A 24,523-nucleotide genomic window follows, 5' to 3' on the forward strand; every position below is an offset into this window, starting at 1 on the left:
GGATAAAGCAGATAACTATGTTTATTCGTGAAAATGTGGAGTGCTTAGATTCGTCATTTACAACAACTACAACAATAAAGGTAAATAATTGTACACTGATATTTCATTATCGTAAACTATGATTGATTGATTAATTGTTAGATTGACACAAAAGTTGAGAAACTGAGTTTATAGGTTATGTCATACTATTGACAAATGTTGATAGTGTTAAGTAAATTATTAGTTTAAATCACTCTGCAATCAATCGTAATTCAGTCGATTGAGAAGAAACAGCGCGTATTGCTAGTCAAACATTTAAAATAACAAATTATAACCTCTAACCTGTCATAACAGTGCGACCAAACAAACGAACTAAACCGACTAATCACCACGCGCGGAGTTAGAATTTAACTGTGTTTAGCAAGAATTTCAAATTCCAATTTTAGTAAATGTTTTATTCAACTTTACCATTTACAATAACAAATTTTAATTAATTTCAAATTATGTACAATGTTTTAGTAAACAAAATATATTTCTATAGTTAAAATTTGTGCAATTCTTATTTTCATTCAATTCCTTGTTCCTATTGTGCAATTTAATAATATTCATATCAATAAATATTCTACCGAGAAAAAGACGTTGTCACGTAAAATCTTCGCCCGTAAAACCAACTTTACAGGCAACCATAATTTTTTTTTTCTCTGAAAATTTTGAATTTTCGGTGGAAAACATTTTAATGCATTCAGTGTGTAATCATCGGTTGCAAGGATCATCATATCCAGTAACTCTATCTACGTTCAGCACCCTTTTCATGCAATTGATATACACGTTTGCCCTAGTATTATATAAAGAGTATTGGGAATAAGCGCTTTGAACTCCAACAAATAGTATTTTTCAATATTGTAACCTATAAAGTCAGTAACATGTAAACAACTGTTTACAGTACGTTGGTTAGCAGCAAAACTTAAGCCTAATTGAAGGTCCATAAAAAAAAAAATTACCAACCAAGACTGAGATTAGGCTCACTGAAGCTAAAATGGCTTCTATCGGGGATATCATATCGGAAGCTAAAATGTCAAAATTCAATGCAGTATTAGTTTTATATTTACGATATATAAGAGGCCGTAGTTAAACTGTTGCGACAACCTTTCTCTATGGTTACTTTACAACCTAAGAAGCAAGTTTTGATACGCTCTGTAATCGAGGTAACAAAACAAATCAGATCAGCTGTTTACTTCAAAAGCCAGCTGGGTCGATTACGATTTAGTGAGGTAATTAATATTCTTGTTTGATGGTATTCTTCCTAAGGTTGTATTAAAGTGAAGATGAGACTGAACGAAGATGAGTCAACAATGAAGAAAAAGGTCTCGGACTAGCTGTAAACATAGCAGACATATTTTCACCTATTTGCTTTAGCCGCTAACCTCAACTTTCGTGTATTAGGTGGTAATACTGTATATTTTTACTTAAATAATTTCTTTATTTTAAAGTGAAGTTCTGTTCCAAAGTGAATCCTTTATTATAAAAGTAATTACTGTTTATTTAGTATTTTATTTATATTGCCTGGTAATAAATTAGCTTTATAAATAATTTTAATTAGGAAAGTAGTATACATAAAGCTTAAAAATTTTCACAGCAATGACTGTGAAATTAATCACATTTGATATTACTGGAACTCTATTGGCATTAAGGGAATCTGTGGGGTTTCAGTATGCTAAAGTGGGATCCCGCCATGGCATTTATGCTCCACCTGATGAGTTGTCAAAACACTTCTACAGAGTTTTCAAAAAACTACTTGTTCAACACCCAAATTTCGGAGCAAATGATATTGGATGGCAAGAATGGTGGAGGCAACTGGTTTTTCACACATTTCGAGATTCCTTGCCAAGTCACAATTTAGAAAAGTCATCAGCTATTAATAGAGTATCTGCAGATTTAATAGAAGTTTACAAAACAAAGGAGTGTTGGAAGATGACTGAAGGCTCACAAACTTTATTGGAAAAACTGAGGAGTAAAGGTTTGCGTTTGGGAGTTATTTCTAATTACGATCCAAGACTAGAAGATATATTAAATAACTTGAATATACACAAGTATTTTAACTTTGTTTTGACCTCATACAGTGCAAAATGTCAAAAACCTGATCCTGCCATTTTCAAAATTGTTGAACAAATGAACAAAGATTTGAAGAAAAAAGAAATCTTGCATATTGGCGATAACCCAAAACTAGATTATTTGGGTGCAAAGGAAGCTGGCTGGAACTCTCTCCTAATTGGAGAAAATGTTACAAAGATAACAGTTGATTTTCCTGAAATAAAAAGTGAATGGGTTGTAAAAAATATTGGTGAAATTTATGCAACATTAGAAAATAATGGACTAATCTTGTGATGCATGGATATTTTGAAATTTAGATAAAGGTTTATTATATGCACAATTTAGTTCAAATGAATTTTATGTTGTGTTCTTACAAATTTTATAAATTAGGCTGTTTTAGTATTATTAGTCAAGGGTAGACTAATAAGCAGCCTACACTTGTTCTTCAATTGCTTTTATCAAATTGTTTGATTATTTCATCCGAAGGATAATTCGATATTACAATTTATTTAACTTATCATATGATTTAAACTTATTAGTTATAGTCATTTTAATGTAAAAAATAAACAACAAGAAGTAACTAATATTTTGAGACTTTGAAAATGGTGATGAATATGGGGAAAATATGTGAGATATTTTTCACAAGTGATGAGATTTGTTTAAGTAGCTTTCAACATTTGGGTTTGGTTGGTAACACGTGGGGAAAAATTTGTCCTCCATTTCACAAAAGCGGTTACTAGTTGATATCAAGCTGGGAAAGATATAAATATTGTAAGATTTCTTTGATATTTAAGTCTAAGCCATAGTTGGTTTTGTTGTCCTGTAATGTTATTGTAAAAAAAAAATTGTATTGTACGAGATTCTTCTTGTTATGGTAATTTATTATATCTCTTATTGTGTAAGATTTTTACATGCATCGAAGTTGAATAATATATTGAATTGTTTGTTCATAGCAATCGAATAACGAGAGTAGGCCGCTTATTAAAGTCTCCCCTTAGTCAAAATGTACAATTGCAAACTAACAAGATTAGGTTATTAACACAATTTGTCTCTTGGAATTTTGTTGTAAAAAAAGAGAAATAGCGAACCTTACCTATTGAAAATGTAAAATAAGTTACCATACCGTCTTATTTTAACTTCACAAACTGCTTTTCAATATTGTGTACTCTGAAATATTTATTCTAAGGTGGGAGTTAATATCCTGTGCTAGAATATTACAAAAGGCCACCATTGTTAGTTTTATAAATTCTGTTGTCATGTAAGAGTTGAAAATGTTATAAAATTGATTTTTAATGATGATTGCTTATACTAATTTGTAAATATTGGAAATGTAATAATGTACACAAAGCATTAAATGTCACTCTTGCAACGTTTATTTCTTTTCCTCATAGTCCACTTAAAATGACTTTAATTACTAATTAGAGCTCTTCTACTACTATGGATAGTTCTAACAGCCTTCTATTTTTTAAGTTAATAAGTACAATGGCATAATATACAATACATACTAATTCAACAATTAACAAAGTTCTCTATCTAAAATTCAACCATTTTATACAACAATGCACTCACAAACCAGATTTTGTATTTGGCACAAACAAATATTAAGCTAGATTATATTATTTAATTAGTACCTTATCAAAAAAGGGAGAAATAAATTAAAATACTGATGGACAAGCTTGTATTTGAAAATTAAAAGAGATTGCTGAAAGTCAAGAATAAGTTAGCTTGTAAATAATAAAATAAATACAAGAGATGTAATACATGTTTGAGTAGTATTAAACTTCCTGCAAGCTATCATACAGTGAATGCAATAACATTTGAAATTGGTTCATGTCTGAAATCTAGTTCTTAGGACTATAACAAATCTGTAATATTTTCAACTTAGGCAAGGATTACAGTAGGCCTTGTATATTTTTATAGTAGGTATAGAGAAAGCTGACAGTAAAATTTTATGAATTAGAAAAGGAGTAACTATATGAAGCATAAAATATTAAAAAACTGTAAGACAAAATTGTGAAATGTTTGGCTGCTGTATAATAAGCAGTCACCGCCATTTAGACTAGTGACGTAATTACCAGTTGTTATTTTGTTTACGTAGGAGAAGGCTAGTGACAATCACAAGAACAATGGCTATGAATATGCAGATACTGGCATAAAATGATTTTTAAACACTGAGCAATGTTTTACATTGTAACAAGATAACAATGATAATCCAAAATTATCCAGTTTGTATTGACGAGATGAAAGCAGAATTAAGGGAGGAAATCAAATAGTGTTTCGCTGCAAGAAAAGTAAGAACAAAGGCGACATATCTAAAGACATCTTGAGAAGACTTTTTTGAACATTTTAAATTTTGTATTATGAATATATTGAAAAATTGTGTAATATTTTAGTTAAAATGAAAAACAAACAATGACTTTAATTCATGTACTTTTGACGGCATCATTACCTAAAAAAATACCATTTCAAATTGACTAAAGTAATCATAAGTACTACACTGCTCAACTGTAGTTTAAATAAACTTTAGTTATTTTGTGTACTCTGAAACAAGTACATTTATTTTACATATAAAAGTATTGCTTCACTACAATACGATTTTATAAGAATAAATTTTAATTCAGTTCAACATTATCTCTCAAATGAATTCAAAGTAAAATCGTGTTTGAAAATAAGTTCAAAATTAAAATCATGTGTTTTGTTATTGACTATGCCTAATGGCGGCAAGAACAGTAACATACATGTACTCTTTGTTTCACAAGCAGTTTATCCTTGGAAATACATAAGATAAGTAAATGTTATTGTTTTGTTGTAACTATATATTATATTTTAATTTGTCAATTATTAATAAATATATACATAAATTTCTAAGAATGAAAACTAGCAAAACCATATTGTTCTTTCAAATATCTATTGCATTATTTGGTCCGACATTTTACTTTCAGTCCTTTGGATGGTCATGAATATTGATTATTCAAATCATTTGATTATGTTGGTGACCGATTATACTGCAGCCGTGACTGCATTACTCTTATCATGTTGTAAAATGTATATATCAACGAGACGTAATGATTATTGGTGGTGATCCATTCAAGCGTTTTTTAAACGCTATCACACATGTCTACCCTGTGAAGTAATCGTAAGTACTACTTGACTCAAGAGTAGTTTAAATACAGTTTAGTTATTTTATACAATTTGAAATAAATACATGTGTATTACATATAAAAGTATAGATTCTCTATAGTTCAATTTTAAAAATCTAAAACTGAATTCACTTTAACATTAGAGTTCAAAGTCCATTCAAAGTGTAAAATGGTGTTTGGAAATACATTCAAAGTTAAATTATGTGTTTGATTATTGACTAAGGGTAGCAGAAACTATGTACATTTGTTCTTCTTTCATAAGGAGTCACATTTATTCTTGAAAATACTTAAAGGTTAGTAAATGTTATTGTTAATTCATAATCATGATTGGATTTTGGCGGTGGCTGCTTATTATACTGCAGCCAAATGTTTTCTTTCTACTACTCTAAATATATCATCCCACAATTTCAAAGGAAGCCAATTTTGTAGTATTTTACAGTAAGGTACATTAGATTGAATTTTTCAAGAATATTTCATTAAACAGTATCCAAAATAAACTAAATTATATGAATTCATCACTGTTTCTAACTATAATAATTATTTGATAATACTACTGTCATTGCTTTATAGTACTCTGCTATATCATAAAAGGCTTGTATTTTCCTTGTAAAATTCAATCTTTATCCAGGTATAACTGGAAAGTGCAGCTGCAATCTCTGGTCCAAAAAAGGAACTGAAATAATATTTCACAATTTGCAACATATATCATGAGCAATAGTTATCGTTCAGATTTTTGCATCCCAGTGTCAATGCCATTGTAGCTGCTGCTATAGTGCATCCTATCAATTTATTGTATTTGCTACAGCTGAACATAAAAATATAGAAATTAGTGTATATTGTGTTAATATTAGATACACGCTTAAGACTGATTTTATTAGTATAAAAATGCAAATAAAAATACTTTTAAATTAGATAAAACAATCAGTCTAAAACATAAACTAAAAAAATCTAATTCATTTGTTGTGAAAGTCTTAAATTTCTTTTCTTAAATTATATTATATATATAGGCTTTCCAAAAATAACAGTAAATAAGGCAGTTAAATGTAATTTAATATTCAACCCTAGCACCTGCAGTAGGTTTCCCCCTAACTAGCAGGCTGTTTTGGGTGATCTACACACCAGATAGTGTAAACATTTGTTTCCTATAAATCAATCTCTATTAGTTATCATTTTGTTCACAATGAATTAGAAAATACTCTGAGTATAAGACTAATCATAATATTGTAATAACACATGTCAGTCACAGTTATTAACCCTACTAGTGTTAATTGACTTTTTCTGACTGTCAATGACGTTTCTGTATTGTTAACCAAATTATTTCTTTTGAACAAACATCCCCTCACTTAATAATTTCATAGAATAAGCTCTATCAACGTGATTTAGGTACCTCTGGATCGGGAAAGAATTGAGCTATCGAAAACTTAATGCAATTTAACATTTTTCTAAAACTGTCATTTCTAAATTCTTTTATATATATATATATATATATATATATATATACACACCTGTTTTTCATCATTTATGTACATAACTGGTATTTGGTTTGCAGCATAAGTATGACATAAACATACAATTGAATTTATGTTTTCTGAAAGTTAAAAATTGCATATCATACAAAAAGCATTAACATATTTATGGAGTGTTTTAAATTTACTTACTATCTCAATTTTATCTTGAAAAGATACATCACATACATTTCTTCTATTTGAATTCTTTAATTAAAAAAACCATTGTGTGAAGCTCCGAAATATCCTGAAACTACAAGATAAAATGACCGCCACTAGTAGGGTTAACACTAGTTGTAAAAGAATAAGAAAAGAGTGGTGGTATAACTAGGTAAGATAGTGATGTGAATAAATTCAAAATACTTACACTGGAAATATTATGTGAAACTCATAATTTATTACCATAGAATCATAAATTTTAGTATTTAAATTTAGAGCATATAACAAATTGTTATAACATTTTTAGCACTTAATATAACTATATCAATAAAGATAAATCACAATACACAATGTATTTATCTGATGGTAACTAGAAAACAAGACCAAGCACTGCTGACCCAATACACAGACTACTGAACTAATTGTCACTGACATTAGAAATAAAGGGATGATGTTATTTAGCTCTTCATGTTTCCAGTGGTTTATAAATCAAATAGTTATTCACCCATATGTTCAGGGCTATTGTAATAAGCACCAACGATGAAGGATACAAATTGATGGATGATCTATTGATTGCCGGATGAGTAAACTAGTAATCAATGAATGTACAGTTGACCAGCAATTTGTGATTTTAATAAATTGTTTTTTTTAATTTTTCATATGTATACGAAAAAATGAGCCCCTTTAAAAATACTTTTATCTCTGAGTGATAGGCTATGCTAACACACAGTCAATTAGGTTGTTTTCAAAAATGCATGTAAAATTTGAAGGTCTTAAACTTTGTAATGATATAATATAATGGGTTGTGGGTACATACTTACATGCTGCCAACACATATATGAAATTCAAAGGCCACAATAGGTATTTTTTGTAAAGAAAAAACCACAGCAATTCAACAACCACAAAAGTTTTTTTTTTTCATTTAGCATAGTTTGCACAGAGTTATTTCATGTTATTTCTAAGCACTTCACTTAGATTGTTCAAAGTGGAAAAAAGTCCAATATACTGGACCATGGCATTAAAAGGGTTGATATACATATAGTTCAAGGTCAATCATTTAACAGCTTACAGGAATAATACTAATCTCTCATCAACAGTAAGGAAATCTAGAGTACTACGTAAACTTATAGCTTTATCATTAATGTTTTTTTGGACATCCGATACTTTAAACCTGAGATTTAAAAGAGAAAAATAGAAGATTAAAGTATATTAATCTAAAAAACATAAGTTATACATTATTTAAATAAATAAATTGTTTAATTAACCTTTAATAAAAGTAATTTTCAAAGCAAATAAATGAAAACTTTAAATATAATATGATTTGAAGGGGTAATAAGTTACGAATCCCATAAATTTATCCTTACACACTTGTATGTATGATTTAATTTATTATGTGCAATTGTTGAATATTACTTGTGTATATAATTAGCTACGTATACAACCATATGGTGTAGATTCTGTGCAGATTTAAATTAGCAACTTTACCTTATGAACTACTGGAAGTTTTGCATGATACAACCTTAAACATTGTTGTATCAACTATGCCCTAATCTAATACATATTACAATATTAGTTATATTAATTTACTGTAAAAATATATTTATATTAACGAGAAAACAACCAGTATACAACCGACTTTAGTTTAGCATGGTATAGGAACATTGAACAAAAGTAAATAATTCTTAAAATGTTATCAATATTAAACTGTAACAAAGTAATTAACTAAGTACAACATTCTTGCGATCCTATGCAGGAATAAATAACTGTCTTTGGTAAGTTTCTAATACTATGGGATCAAGAAATTGAAATATTTGAGTTTGAAACTTAATCAAAATATAACCAGTATTTGTATAATTTAAAAATTACAAGGATAGTAGTGGTAGTTTGGAAGTGACCTCTAAGCTTTTTGGTCCCCAGATTAAGTGTTAAAGAGGGCTTCTTAGCCCTAACTTCACATGGTAAAATAAGACATCCTTTACCTTACTTTATTACATACTCCAATACAGTATATTTTCTACCTATCTGGAATAAAATATTCCCCTAATGGATTACAATTTTCCGAGATGAGACTTTTCTAAGTTGAATTAAAGAGAGAACACAGAAATAAACAAGATAAATTTTAATGTAATTCCTGTTTTGTAGCTCTACTAGTTAGTTTTTGATAAATTTTCAAACTCAGGTATCTAAACTTCCTGATTTGAGTATAGAATCAATGTGTTAAGTAATATAAAAACTAGAGTAATGTATAATAACAATAAAAATCTATTTGATCAACAATTCCTGTGCAATGGTAAAAAGTATGCTGATCTGAAACAATATCTCTCGAGTACATGCCTACATATGGCTTTTTTAAAATTAAATTATATAATGTACACTTTGTATGAATTGATTTCAGTGCTCTATGTAGTATACATTCTGAATATTAATGTAGCTTACAAAACAATATTTTTATCTATTTATAGTTATGGATCTCAAATCTATATTGTACATAATAATTATTTCATCTGTATGTATTTAATTGAATCAACAACAAAAATTTGTTTAACAAATTACCTTTATTTTGTCTAAGTATTTTTGTCATTACATTTTCATGACTAAAACACAGCTGACAGTATCTATCACTATATAAAGACATATAGCTTACATAAAGATTATTTAAGTTGCAGATAAAGGGAATTACAGAAAACTAATTAAGATAGTACACTCTCATTTTATGCCTAATCTTATTTATAGACAGTAAAACTGACATCTTGGATTAAAATTATAAATAGAAAGAGCTTTAAAATTTGTTATATATATATATATATTTATGTATGTATATACATACATACTGTTATACACCATATTAAAGATCAAAACAGATTGATATGTTAAGTTTCAAATCATTTTGAGATTATTTGTTTTATAGGGACTAGGGGATAAGATTTAGATGTACCCTAAATCAGCAATATACTGTTTAACATAACTTAGAAAGTTGGTAACAACATGAATAATTTTTAAGGTAACTGGAGGTTATCTGTTTATTGTGTCATTGTAAACAAAGCTCACAGGTAGGCCTACTACCAACAAACTATTGTACCACTGTCGGTTTGGGGTTTACACACTTTTTCAAACTCATATAAACAATAGAATGATCTTATAAAAAAATGTTCATCATAAAATGTATTTAAAAAGCAATCGTACTATATGGAAATACTATTTTTTAAGCTTAACTTAAAAGTTTTCTTTAAAACATAAATGAAATCAATTTTAACTTAGTAGTTAATCATTAAATATTAATAGTTAATGCATTTAAAACTTTAACTTTAAATACGTTTTAAGTTTGGGGATGTTATTTTTTTTGGCAATATAAATATTGCATTGCAAATATCAGTTAAAAATTAATAATACAATAAATAATCTTGGACTATTTTATATTTTAAAGCTTCATATATTTTCGCAGTCAAAACTGATCATAGTTTAGATTGCAGTTCATTAACAAAAAAAGAAACAGGTTGTTTCTGACGATTATCTTACTTTACCCAGAAAATTCTGCACTTTTCTCCTACATTGTCGAAAACAACTTTCAAAATGCTTTATTGCTTAAGTTCACATAATAGAATTATCAAACTTAAATTTGACTGGATACAGAAATTTGACAGATACATATTGTGAACACATAAACACATTATACAGATTTTTCTCTGCAAAATTATTTAGAATTCACAGAGTATAATTTAGAAATTTAGGAAGTATTTTTAAGTCTTTGTAAAAACAGTAGGTTTTTAAATTTAACTAAGCCAAGTCTATACTAGACTGATATTAACAAGATACAATTTTTAATTTTTCCTGAATTGAATAATTTTGTATTTTAAAATAGTATAATAAATAACACAACTGCTAACAGTTTGATCCTCCTATTACTAAACAAAAGAACTAGAAATAAACACAATATCTTAACAAGCTATTTATATGTATTCTAAACGATGACTACATTACAAATTGAAAATATGCCAATAATATTAAAATCTACTAACACTAAATAAATATAGTTTGCGCTTGTAAACTCCTCTAAGTTGGGTAAGTTGTAGAAAAGAAGTATCTGTAACAAAACCTTAAAACGTTAATTTGAATATAACAAACAAAAATTTCTTAAAAGATGCACATAAAATTTACTGCTAAAAAATATATCTACTGCTATTACAATTAAATTTACCAACTTCAAAAATAGCTACTAGGTTCAAAACCAAATGGTTGTTATTCTATTGAAATCTCCTGAAAAAGAAATGTTTCCTAAATACAATATAGATAAATGAGACACATGTGTTAAACCTAGATGTTCACAGTAATATATACTTCTCTGGAATACATTTCAATAAAAATGCCACTTTTAAAAGCTATGCAAGGGATATTATAATTATTATAAAAATTAACCTAAGAACACAAGATTCAAAGGGAGTTGATTCATAACAACTTCAAAGTTGACTAATTCTGGCACGCAACAGCAAGAGAGTAGTGTTACGTATATACAGTGTTCCATGACAGTTATTCAAATAATAAACAAGAGCTTGAGAATTTTGACTCGAGGTACCACCTGCACAGTTGAGACATTAGTGCAACAGAGCTGGAGATTTTGGCACTATCAGTCTTTACAGTCAGACACTGTGCATAAGAACAAAGAAAGGTTAGTGCTTTGGACCTGTACAGCTAGACACAGTGCATAAGAGCAGGGACAAATTGGTACAATAAATCTTTACAAACAGACACTGGCATAAAAACAAGAGAATGTTAGTGCTTTACATGTGTACTTGAGGGGAGGACGGGGGATTTAATCAAACGTGCTCTGTGAGCACCTAACACTGTTCGCTTTTGTAAAAGTTAAAAATATAAGTTGATTTGTAAACCCTATATACAATTAGAGAGAGCATGAGAGCAGAGGAATGTTGGTGCTATGCACCTACAGTACAGTTAGATACTATGCATCAGAGCAGGGGAACATTGGTGCTATCAATCTTTACAGATAAACACTGTGCATAAGAACTAAGGAATGTAGTGCTATGCACATTTACAGTTAAATACTACGCTTCAGAGGAGGGAAACATTGGTGCTATGTACCTGTGCAATTAGATGATGTGCATCAAAGCAGGGTAGTGCTGCTGCTATGCACCTGTACAGTTAGATGTTGTCTATCAGAGCAGGGGAATATTGGTTTTATCCACATATAAAGTTATACAATGTTCATAATAGCAGGTGAATGTTTGTATTATGCACCTGTACAGTTAGATACTATGCATCTGAGCACTGATTGGTATTATCAATACGAGGGGGTACAAAAACAAACGGTAATTTTGGTATAATTTCTTTATTTCTCAATATTTTTACATCAAATTTTTATCACCCTCAAAATATTTACCACTGACCATAACGCACTTCTCCAAACAATGCTTCTATTGTTCAAAACACTTTGTAAAGTCCATTATCAGGATGTCCTTTAGGCCTTCCAGCGATTTTTGTTTTACCTCTTCCATGGTAGCAAAACGCTTTCCTTTCGTGTCCCTTTTGAGTCTGGGGAACAAAGAGAAGTCACATGATGCTAGATCAAGTGAGTAGAGGGAATGGACAATTAGTGTAATGCCGTTTTTGGTCAAAAACTGCGACACGAAGAGGGCGGTGTGAGCCGGCCCGTTGTCGTGATTGAAGAACCAGTCGCCTGTGCGATCTGCTCTTTTCTTCTGAATGCTCTCCCTCAATCTATTCAAAACCTCCAGGTAGAAATTCCTGGTTGACAGTTTGACCCAGTGTAACAAACTCTGAGTGCACAACACGTCTGCAATAGAAAGAAGAATGAGCATTGTCATGATTTCACTTGGCGAGCTTTTTTGGGACAAGGAGAGCCAGCTGTCTTCCACTGGCTTGATTGCTGCTTTTTTTCAGGATCGTATCCATCCATAGCACCATTATTCATCACCTGTAATCACCTTAGAAAAAAATTCTGTGTCCTCTTCGAGCTGACTTAGAAGCTCAAAACATGCCTGAAGTCGACGCTCCCTTTGCTCGTCTGTGAGATGGCTGAGGGACGAATTTCGCTGCAACCCTTTTCATGTACAAATCTTCAGATAAAATCCTCTGAATTGAACTCCATCACTCTTCAGACATCTCACAAATTTGATCCTTGGTTCGATGACAGTCTTCATGAACAAGGGCATTGATTTTGTTGACGTTTTCATCAGTTCTTGATGTTGAAGGCCGTCCTGAACGGAGTTGGTCTTCAATTGACATTTCTCCATTTTTTAAACGAGTAAACCACTCGTAAACTCGGGTTTTAATTAGGACACCATCCCCATAAGCAGTCTTGAGCATTACAATAGTCTTTGTGGCAGATTTCCCTAGCAGGAAACCAAATTTCAGAGCAGCGCATTGCTCTAGAGAATCCGCCATCACGTTTTTTTGCCGAGATGAAAAAAGTTGTTTTACTGAAACAATTCTCACAGACGGATCGATCCACTCACAGTGACACAGCTGTGCATACTGCCTTAGGAGGCGTGACCTTGACGTATGGCCAGCAGAATAATGGCTTCCCCCACTCTCGCTCCTTACCACAGCCCAATTCCCGTTACTTTGGGGTCCCCCCTCGTATTTACAGTACAGTTTTACATTGTGCATCAGAGCAGGAGAATGTTGGTGCTATGCACCTGTATAGTTAGACACTGTGCATAAGAGCAGAGGAATGTTGGTGCTATGAACCTGGACAGTTGGACAGTGTGCACTAGAGGAGGAAAATGCACTACCTACCTGGACTGTTAAACACTGGTGCACGAGAGCAGAGGAGTGTTGGCATTGGATAGCCTTATCAGCTCACTGCTCGGTGCGGCTCGCTGCTGCTAAGATACAATAGGCTCCTCTTTCTCGTCTAGCCAGTTGTACAGGGGAAATTCAAAGCACAGCAAAAACTTAAGGAAGAAGGGCACCTCCATGTAGATACCAGGTGGTATGGGGATCAGAGGTGACGTCGACTGCTTATACAGCCTGTACTTAGGATTGCTGAAACAAACATCAGTTTTGTGATGGCAATGATAGAACTAAGCCAGCCTCTTAAGATACTTACTTCTGCTCACAATGTTCTGGAAGGCAGAATTTCATGACATAATTTTTGTATACTGTTGTTTTGTAATTATTTATTATTAATCATCATGACATAAAAAAATGTTGATTTTATAGTCTTACCAAGCGTATGAGTATGCAACAATATTGTTGCCTGAGTCAAGTACACCATATGAAACATTGATGCATAACAGTAGAAAATTGTTTAAAATCATGATAAGTGAATGTAATGTATGGCTGATATATGACACAATGCATGGTTGATGAGACCACAAAATAATATTATTCCTGAAGCTGAAGCGACTAATGGATGATAGTTTCCAGGAGTATTTATATATAATCAGTAAGACAAGCAATTAGCTGATTCCTTACTACTAGGAGGGAATGGATTTCGCTCATACCACTAAGACTACACATCCGGGTAAGAACTGAAAAGATATTAAGATTATTAATTTTTTTATGTCCTTGGATCTTTTCAGATGAGTGTAAACTGAAAATTTAAGCTGATAACTAGTTACAAAGTTTCTAGGCGAAAGAAAACAGAAAGGCTAGCATGAGGGCACATGCCTAGTTTTACATTCGATTTAATCAATTCTATGAAATATGCCAATGCACTGTCAATGTTGAAAATTAAGTGTTTAGCAGCAATACTTAAGCTTTTACCCACAACAACCAACAGACCAATGCATTATCTTGGAACCACTCTCTGTATTACTTAAAATTGTTACTTACAATAACAATTAGATTAGATGATTGTAGTGATTTCTACTGTCATCTATTCTATTTGTCAAGGCAACACTCATGCAAAAGTACACTTCTGTTTATTTTATTTACAACACATTGTAAATATGCTGAGATGCTGATCAAAACATGCCAATGTAAGACTATTTTCCTTCAGTGATGTCCACTAAAATACTATTTTTCAACATAGTCACCATAAAAATGTAGCCAATTATCATAGTGGCGAACTAGTTTTGAAATTCTAGCATTATAAAAATCTGCTGCCTAAAAGTTCAACCAGGTAGTCACACCCTCCCGCAATTCCACGTTGCCATCAAAGCGCTGTGTAGCAAGCCAGGTCTTCATTGCTGGAAACAGGTGGTAGTTGCTGAGTGCAGGGTCCGGACCGTAAGGTGGATGGGCAAAACCTTCCCACTTAAAGGCATCCAGGACTTGACGAGTCTGATTTGCCATGTGTGGTCGGGAGTTATAGTGCAAAAACAAAATTTTCGACCTTAACTTCCCTCTGCACTAACGATACCTATGCCACGTTCTAAGAAACCAACAAGAACTCCTTTCCTGTCCATAAAATAGTTACCATAATCTTCCGTGCCGACAATGTTTGCATGTATTTCCTTGGTTTTTTGGAGAAGTGTGTGTGCCCCCACTCCATAGACTAATTTGGTTTTGCAATTCACGTATTATACCCAAGTCTCATCTCCTGTAATGATTTTATCGAGCAGCAAGTTACCATCTTTTTCATAAGTGTCCACAAATGTCCATGGAGCAGCCATATACTGATTTTATGGGTTTCCGATAAGATTTTCAGTACCCATCTTGCACAAACTTTACTGTACCTAACTTCTGCGAAACAGTTCGTGAAACAAACACCTTGAAAACTGATGAAAACTGTGTGAGAGATCTGGTATTGTGAATCAGTATTCTTTAATTTTATTGTTTTTGTTCTCTTAGGACAAGAAACTTAGAAATTGCACCTAGTCTTAAAAGGACCTTTGCGCTGCTTCCGGAGTGACAGGATATTATGGATGGGTAACGTTGGGCGTAGGAGCCGCCTCCTGTCAAGATCCATGATGAAAAATGTTGGGTATTAATCTCAGTCATGTCTCTTTGGAAGATGTGGAAGCCAGCTTTGAACCAACCTCTCTAGTCAAAGCAGGCAGGGGGTGGCAAGCCCTTATGTCGGGTGCGGAAGTGGTGGGGTCTTCATACCCCAACACATGTGCCAAGCCAGAGCGTCCACGAAGCACACGCACAGCCACCTTCTCTCTTAAAAAGTGCTGTATTTTTTCGTGCGCGTGCACCTAGGAACTGCCTGATCCAAACCTTGTCTTCTTTGATAATTCCGATCAGGCTGAGTTGATCTGGCGGGCTTTCTGTAAACTATCCCACAACATTCAATTTCTTTTCTTACTACTCTCACCTGTCGGGTAATCTTCCCAACAATCTATCTTAAACTATCCTAAATCTAGATTTCCTTCTGTATCCAAGCCAAGGTGGAACAGCATATGCCGAGGGCTGCGTGATCAAGGGAGAGCTTGGTCGTAAATATGCGAACTCTGGATACCTGGCGACCTCCAGTTTAAACCTAGCCTTCCCCAAGTAGAGCGTGACAATGCTTGGGGTGACCTTTAGATCTCCGCTACTCGTGGGAACACAAATGAGTACAGAATTTAATAACAAACAAACAAAACCAGAGAGCTCTTGTAGCACTCAAAAAGTGAATGAAAATTCACAAAACATAGAGGGATTGATGATGGGCTCTGACCCTAGCAACCCTGAACAAACCCAAAAAACAGGCGGACTTTCTAGTAGAAGTCCAAATACCTCCGACTCGGTCAGAGTCGAAACTGATGAAGAAGATGCAATACTGGAAGGCGATCACCAGAAGGAAGAGGGAGCAAAAGTCGAGAGACAGCTCCCAGTACTGCCTAAGCTATGTGGGGGGAACACAAGGAGCAATCTGGACAACCCCAGAAACCTTCTTACAAACAAGCGGTAAGTGGTATAAGGGTGGGGGTTTTACACTCCAATTTTCCCGAGACCCTACTCACAACGGAACAGATGGAGAAGATCCAGAGCTTCATCCTGGAAGCTATCGTGGAGGAACAGGAGGGTCCCTACTCTCCAAGATTCTACGGTATTAACAGGAGACAAGTGGTTCTAATCTTCACCTGTGAAAACACCGAAACAGCTGAATGGCTTAAAGGAATGCAAGACTCCCTCAAGCCTTGGGAAGGGGCCAGTCTGAAGATTGTACCAGAGGAAGAAATCACTCGTGCGAGAATTGCGACTGTCTATCTTCCTGATAGTATACACGAAACTACCGACAAGATAATGAAGTTCCTAGAGGACAAAATAAAGAGCTATCTGTCGGAGAATGGAATGTTCTGCGTAGGAGCGATGAGGGGAAGTCTGTTCTACTCACCCTGGCAGTCGACAGCGCTACAGCGAACAAACTTGAGAAGGAGGGTCCATGGATCGGCTACAAGTTTGGAAAAGTTCAGCTTAGACTGAAAAAGAAACACCAAGGAAACACAGAACAACCCACAAGGGAAGAGGGGACTTCAGAGAAATCTGAGACAGTCACCACGGAAAAAAGCACCGCTGAAGAGATGGAAGTGGAGGGGGCCACGAAGGTGTCAGAGCAATCTGTACATACCTTACCTGAAAGGTCTACTCCACGAGCCAGTGCAGTGGTCGAAGACGACAAACCAACCTGTTCTCTCTTCTTGAAGAGGGGATCTTCTCTCAAAGGACCATCCGTCTCGGCTCGAGGAAGAAAAGGGGACAAAGTCTCCAAGCAATCCAAAAGAAGAGACGGGGATGGACCACCTGTGGGAGGTGGGAAAAAGGCGTAAGTATGCGCCTAATACAGATAAACCTACACCATGCAAAGGGCGCAACTGACATCTTGGGAAGAAGGTTTATCTCAACAGGCCTGGATATCGCCCTAATCCAGGAGCCTTGGATCAATAGAGGTTGCTTCAGAGGACTGACGACTCAGGTAGGTAATCTCATATATGATCGAACAATTGAAAACCCAAAAACTTGTATTCTATCTTCAAAACTAATAACAGCCTTTCCGTTTACAGATCTAATAACAAGAGATCTGGTGGCGGCTACAGTGAAGGTGGCTTCACTGCAAAGGGTCAGAGAGGTTACTATAGCCTCAGCCTACTTCCCCAACCCGCTGCCCACCGAAAGAAATAGAAAGACTATTGCAGAGCTGCAGAGACAGAGGTTCGGCCCTCATTCTGAGTTGCGACTGCAATGCTCACCATACATATTGGGGAAGCACAAACATAAACCAAAGAGGTGAGGAACTTCTACAGTTTATGTTCAGCAATGACCTAGTGTTAGAAAATACAGGGTCAAGCCCAACCTTTATAACTAAAAATAGGAAAGAAGTCCTAGACATAACCCTATCTACAGGACTCAAAAACATAAATATTGTAAGGTGGCACGTCTCTAAGGAGGCCTCACTATCGGACCACTGCCCAATTAGGTTCGACATAGAGGAGATAGGGGAAAGATACGTGACCCACAGGGTTCCTAAATCTACCAACTGGAGAGGATACAGAGAGTCCCTAGTAGAAGAGTTGGAAGAAATAGGACCCTTCCAGAAAAATGAATTTGAATTAGAAAGGTCTCCACAAATAGTAGAGCAAGCTATAATAAAGGCCTACGAGAAAAACTGCCCTCCCAGGCAAAACTGGTTGAAGAAGGATGTGCCATGGTGGACTGGGAGGTTGGAAACATTAAGAAACAGAACGAGGAAATTATTAAAATGGGCAAAAAGGACAGACGATTGGCTCCCTTATCTACAGGCCCAAAATGAATATAAAAAAGAACTTAGAACGAATAAAAGAAGAACCTGGAGGAATTTTTGTAAAAACATTAACAGTCTTCCCGAGGCATCCAGGCTTCAAAAAACTCTCCAAACGGTGCATATAATCCTATGGGGACTCTAGTAAAGGACAATGGAGACCTAACAATGAACAGGAAGGAGACCTTAGAACTACTCCTGGAGACACACTTCCCGGGGGGTCACCTAACTCAAAATGAAGATACTTATTCTCTATTCAGGGGGGGATCCAGTCAAGAGATGGCAAAAGCCAGACAGCAGTCTAACAGACTATTCACACATGAAAGAATTAAATGGGCTATAAGATCGTTTAAGCCATTTAAATCTCCTGGGGCGGATGGAGTTTTTCCAGCCCTTCTTCAAGAGGGGCTGAATATACTTTTAAATACTCTTAGCATTCTGTTTAGAAGCAGTTTCGCCTTAGGATACATACCAAAGAACTGGAGGATAGCACTAGTGGTGTTTTTGTGGAAAAATGACAGGGATCCAACAAAACCCAGTTCGTACAGACCCATAAGCCTAACCTCCTTCATGGTGAAAACTATGGAAAAAATAATAAATAGACACATAAGGGACATAATATTACTGGAACACCCACTTAGTCCCACACAACACGCCTACATAGAAGGAAAATCAACCACCACTGCTCTCCACAGAGGTGAAGAATACCTTCGAAAAAAAGGAAGCCCTAGTCAGCGTCTTTATGGACATTGAAGGAGCTTTCGACCGAGTAGCATATCAATCCATGGAGACTGCAATGGAACGTTTTGGAGTTTCCCCAGATGTAGTCAAATGGATAGTAGCCCTCCTAAAAAGCAGACAGGTGAAAGCTAAGTACGGGGACGAATCTGCCGCGATCACGGCCCAAAGAGGCTGCCCCCAGGGGGGAGTCTTGTCTCCTCTCCTGTGGGCGATGGTAGTGGATGATCTCCTAAGTAAAGCAGAGAAGAGAGGAATAAGGCTACTATGTTATGCGGACGACCTAGTGCTTATGATTAAAGGGAAAACATAGGCAGGCTGGAACGCCTAATACAAACAGAACTTAACTTTTTAAGTAACTGGTGTGATGGGGTCTGCGGATCAACCCATCAAAAACAAATATGATTACCTTTACCAGGAAAAGAAAATTCCAGCTAGCCTGTCCTGGAGGGAATCAGCATTAACCAAACAAAGGAAGTGAAGTATCTGGGTTTAATTCTGGATGAAAAGCTCACTTGGAACTCCCATATTAGAAACAGGACATCCAAAGCAATAATGGCCCTTGGGGCCTGTAAGAGACTTTTTGGATTTAAATGGGGACTTAAACCCAAAATGATGTATTGGATTTACGAAACCATAATAAAACCAATGGTCACATATGCTGCCTTAGTGTGGTGGCCGAAGGTAGAGCAAACAATAGCTGCAAAAAGGCTACAGAGTCTTCAAAGGTTAGCTTGTTTAAGCATCACGGGAGCAATGAGCTCCTGCCCAACACTAGCAATGGAAGCGGTCCTGGGGTACACTCCTCTTGGCCAGGAGGTGATGAGAACAGCTGCGATGAGCGCAATTAAGCTTCTAGGAACAAATGCTACCTCCTTAGAAGGCCACATGAAGATATTGGAAAAATTTCCTGAGGCTGAAATGCTAACCAAAGTATCTGATACTATGGTTAAGAAATACTCCTTTGAAAAACCATATACGGTTTCTATCGGAAGTAGGGAGAAATGGATTAAAAGGGAGGCCTACTCTACAAAAGTTTTTCACTGATGGTTCACTCCTAGACTCTAGGGCAGGATACGGAATACATGGACCTGGAGTCGACATGGCTGTGCACCTAGGAAGACATGCCACGGTTTTTCGGGCGGAGGTCATAGCAATAGACTCATGTTCCAGAAGACTCACACAGTTGACAAAAGGATTATCATACCTAATGCTTTCTGATAGTCAGGCTGCACTGAAGGCACTGGATACCTGTTTGATTGATTCGAAAGCGGTCTGGGAATGCAGGAATGCTCTAGCAGAGCTGGCAATAATTAACAGAATAACACTCGGTTGGGTACCGGGTCATGAAGGTATTCATGGGAATGAAAAAGCGGACATCTTCGCCAAAAAGGGAGCAGAATCCACATTGGTGGGGCCTGAGCCAGGTTGTGGGATAGCCTTCTCCAACATTAAAGCTCTGGTCAAAGATTGGGAAAAGACGACAAGACACAAGAATTGGAGTAGAGCCTCAGGTTTAAGAATATCCAAAATGTTTATCTCTCCTTACGCAAAAGGGTGGACAGCTCTCCTAGACCAGAATAAGGAGGATATAAGACTGATATTAGAAATGTTGACAGGACATGGCCCTCTGAGGAAGCACCTTTTGAAGGTAGGTAGGCCTTAGTCAGAGCAGCGAATGTAGACTCTGTGAAGAAGAGGAGGAGTCAGCGGAGCACATTTGGTTGGATTGTCCTGCCATCGTAGAGACTCGGAAAAGATACTTGGGAGCATATCTCCTCAGCCCCAAGGACATTAGAGAACAGGAGCCCTTAAATCTGATTGGTTTTTGCAAAAGCCTCGGTCTTTGAGGGCACAAATTAAAGTAAGGGAGGCGCAAAGGTCCTTTTAGGACTAAGTGCGGGGACAAACTGTCCTCTTCCCTCAGGAAGGGGGAAAAAAGCCCTTATGTCTCGGCTAGCAAGAACCTTTGACTCTTCTTGAACCCCACTAACTCCAACACTCATCTACTCCAGTAGACCCAAAATCTCAACATTTGCGGTTAGTGTGAACCCTCCTGAGTAACTTCTTTAATCTTCTCATCGACTTTAGAGACAATATCATCGGTCACAATGTTTGGTCATCCACTTTGTTCGTCATTATGCACATTAGTTAGGTCATTTTTAAACCTAATGCACCACTGACACACTCCCACTTAGGCCACCTTCAATAGTCACACCGTTTCTATAAATTTCACAGAGTTGACGATAAATCTCAATCAGTTTATTGTGCTAATCCAACAAAAACCGTATCACCGGCCATACTTGAAACTTACGGCATTTTCAATTGCATCACACATCTTAAACTGCTATTGTAAAACAACAAGAAGCGACAGTAACTTCTCACTAACACAGCTGAATAGCCATTGAACAGAGAAATGCTGTGACTATCAAAATACCAATGTTAGTCCAGCTACAGAGCGAAGCGTAATCTACTTTCTGGAAAGCCCTTGTATTCAAAAGTGAGGATTTTCCATCTAAAAAGTGAAGATTATCCATCCGGAGTCGTTATAGTTTAAAATTTACAAACGGCATAAAATATAACGAACAAATAAATAAATAAATAATGAAACATATGATATTTGGTAGGTCTATCACATGCAAATATTTAGCATAACAACAAACCGCATCTGGCAGATGACAGGACAACTAACACTAGGTGATTCCATTCCAAGAGCATTGTTATCAGTCGACCAGTCAGTTGGGCAACTGTTACAATTAAGTGGTGTTGAACAAATAATGGGAGCTGTATTGTTGCTTCTAATTTAACATGAATCTGCCTGGTGGATAAGTTTTTCAATCCTTCTAAATTTTGTATACATCAAGCGTATTTATTTTACTGCCTCTGTGACATCAATGTAGAATTTCCAAATTGTCATTTATTCCATGTATTGTATGGTTCTCATCCATCAAATTTTGAGCGAACAATTATATTTTGTTTCTGTAATTTGGGCTTTAAGCAATGCTCTTTAAATCTTTGGTTAAACACCTTGTCTGTTTGTCTGATCAAAAAAACTAGAACAATCGGAACAAGTTAGTTTTATACATTGGTTTGGGCATTTTTGTCAGAGTTCTGAGATTTACATCTTAAAATGTTCCAGGTGTAGTTTGTTGTCCTAAAAACAAAGTGTATGCCTTGAGATTAACAGTCCTTGTAAAATTGTATTGACGATCTATACTTAATGCATATGTACTACTTGTTCTGTTAATTTCTAGTTTTATTGCTTAGTGTATTTTTTCTTCTTTTTCTGTAGTATTTTGACCATATGTTACTATAACAATTATCCTTATCACTATGTTTTTAAAAAATCATGTATAAATAGTATTATATGTTTTAAATTTTTATTTTGAAGCATTTATCCAACTGCTGTTTGTTCAGTAATACATTATTCATGGACGGAAACAAATGGAAGTGAATAAAAAAATTTCCTTTTACACTCTTCAAGTTTTTTAAGACTACATGTGATGTGTAAATAGACTTGTGTGTGTGTATGTATACACATTTTGTACAGTGTCCCACGAAGAGGGTTAAACATATGATTTTATATTACTTGCCCATTTATGCACAGAACATTTTCAAACTCTACAAAATTCATTAAATAGGTTTTAAAAACATTCTGTGAAAATTAAGCTCCCTAACAATTATAGAAACAAAATGGTGACATATTGTAAATGTTACCATTTTGCTTCCTATAAAAATTAATTACTTGGATTACGTGGTTTGATTACTGCGTTGCAGTTTTAAAGAACAGCTGTTAAATAACATTAATATAAATAAATAAATAAATATATATAAGTAAAATAACTCGTTCTTTAGTTTTAAACATTGGTTGTTGTGGTTTTCATCTTTGACTGTTATCGGGTAATTTTCTCTCTTGGTAGAATTAACAACAAATATGGCAAAATATATACGTCACTTATTGCAGGGCCTCAACAATTAAACATTCCCAGATGTGTAACCACAGAACAGAATACTTGTTTTTTACTTCAAATATTAGCCAAGTTATTCTGCCACCTTTGACGCTTTGGATTAAAATTACAGGTTTTATCAAGATGACCTGATTGGTTGTTTTTAATTTTTTATGAATCTACTGAATTTTAAACTAAAACGGTTTAATTTCATATTTATGGGGGCTCTTGAAACATAAATGCTTAGCAATAGACCAAACCTTAGAAGAAGGATCATAAGAGCAACAACAGACTTACTGGCGGTATCTCTGATCTGAAGACCTCTCCAAAAGAGGGATGCCAGAGACAAAGAGTATGATAAAAGTGGTGAAGATCGGACTGGCAATGCCGGCCCATTCAGGCCCCTCAATCACATTCAGAGAGATGACGAAGATTCCCCACCACAACAGGATCTCACCAAAGTAGTTGGGGTGTCTCGACATTTGCCACAGACCTGACATGGAATATAATATTACTTTATGTTGATATCTTAATCACATTCCAACTGTTATAAAGATTCTCCGCCACAACAGGATCTGATCAAAGTAGTTGGGGTGTTCAGCATCTGTCACAGAAGAAATATTACTTTATGTTGGTAGTCTGAAGTAGTTAAGTATGTATATATAATACATATATAAAAATATATACATATATGTATAAAGTAATACACATACATCAATATTTCAATTTTACACATTAAAGAAATATGATTTAAACAATAACAAATTATTAAATATTAGTAATAAAATAAATACTAAATGTTAAAGGCTAATGATTCAAATAAAATATTTTCTACTGACATTTTTTAATGCTCTCAAACTTTTAAATTATAGTAAAATGTTTATTTTTATATGAGTTATTATTTTGGAAGTAGCAACTTCTTATAACTGTATATAATTTTTATCCCAGAAAACAATTTTAAAATGTATGATTTGGTGGAATATAAAAAATGTTCTTTCCACCTGAGTAAGAAGAAGTAGGTAGATTTTGTAACAAGTGCAATATTACTATAGCTTATTATAGTCATAATCCCCATTTTTAGACTTTGGAGTCGACCTCCTTCCATCAGACACAAAAGTGCTTAAATGCCGTTACTAAATTACCATTTAATCTATCTAGTATAAGTACAACAGAAATATGAAATTGGATTGTAAAGCAGTGAAACACTAATTATATGTTAGTACTTTGTCACTTTTTAAAGTCAAACTAGTGATCAATTGTGTTCATAATCTCAAAACCAGCTCTTATTTGGGAAATAAGTGCATCAATACCTCTACT

At 34.6% G+C, this 24,523-nt stretch overlaps 3 protein-coding genes across 3 annotated transcripts in view; 2 read left to right on the plus strand and 1 right to left on the minus strand.

Moving 5' to 3' along the window:
• Window positions 1–1,145: 1,145 nt before the first annotated feature.
• Window positions 1,146–3,443, plus strand: LOC124369372 (rhythmically expressed gene 2 protein-like). Its single transcript, XM_046827367.1, has one exon. The coding sequence runs from the start codon at window positions 1,618–1,620 to the stop codon at window positions 2,362–2,364; it is 747 nt and encodes a 248-aa protein (XP_046683323.1). The 5' UTR covers window positions 1,146–1,617; the 3' UTR covers window positions 2,365–3,443.
• Window positions 3,421–24,523, minus strand: part of LOC124369364 — a 41,861-nt gene continuing 20,758 nt past the window's right edge. Inside the window, exons 4-6 of the mRNA XM_046827356.1 lie at window positions 23,504–23,699; window positions 13,646–13,894; window positions 3,421–10,955 (exon numbers count right to left, since the gene is read on the minus strand). Of these exons, the coding sequence (XP_046683312.1) occupies window positions 13,735–13,894; window positions 23,504–23,699 (356 nt within the window). The 3' untranslated portion in view covers window positions 3,421–10,955; window positions 13,646–13,734. The remainder of the gene's footprint in view (window positions 10,956–13,645; window positions 13,895–23,503; window positions 23,700–24,523) is intronic.
• Window positions 16,583–17,844, plus strand: LOC124369375. The gene is made up of 2 exons (XM_046827379.1): window positions 16,583–17,699; window positions 17,788–17,844. The coding sequence occupies exon 1, from the start codon at window positions 16,631–16,633 to the stop codon at window positions 17,207–17,209; it is 579 nt and encodes a 192-aa protein (XP_046683335.1). The 5' UTR covers window positions 16,583–16,630; the 3' UTR covers window positions 17,210–17,699; window positions 17,788–17,844.

The sequence above is a fragment of the Homalodisca vitripennis genome, chromosome 1 (genome assembly GCF_021130785.1).
Source record: "Homalodisca vitripennis isolate AUS2020 chromosome 1, UT_GWSS_2.1, whole genome shotgun sequence".
NCBI lineage: Eukaryota > Metazoa > Arthropoda > Insecta > Hemiptera > Cicadellidae > Homalodisca > Homalodisca vitripennis.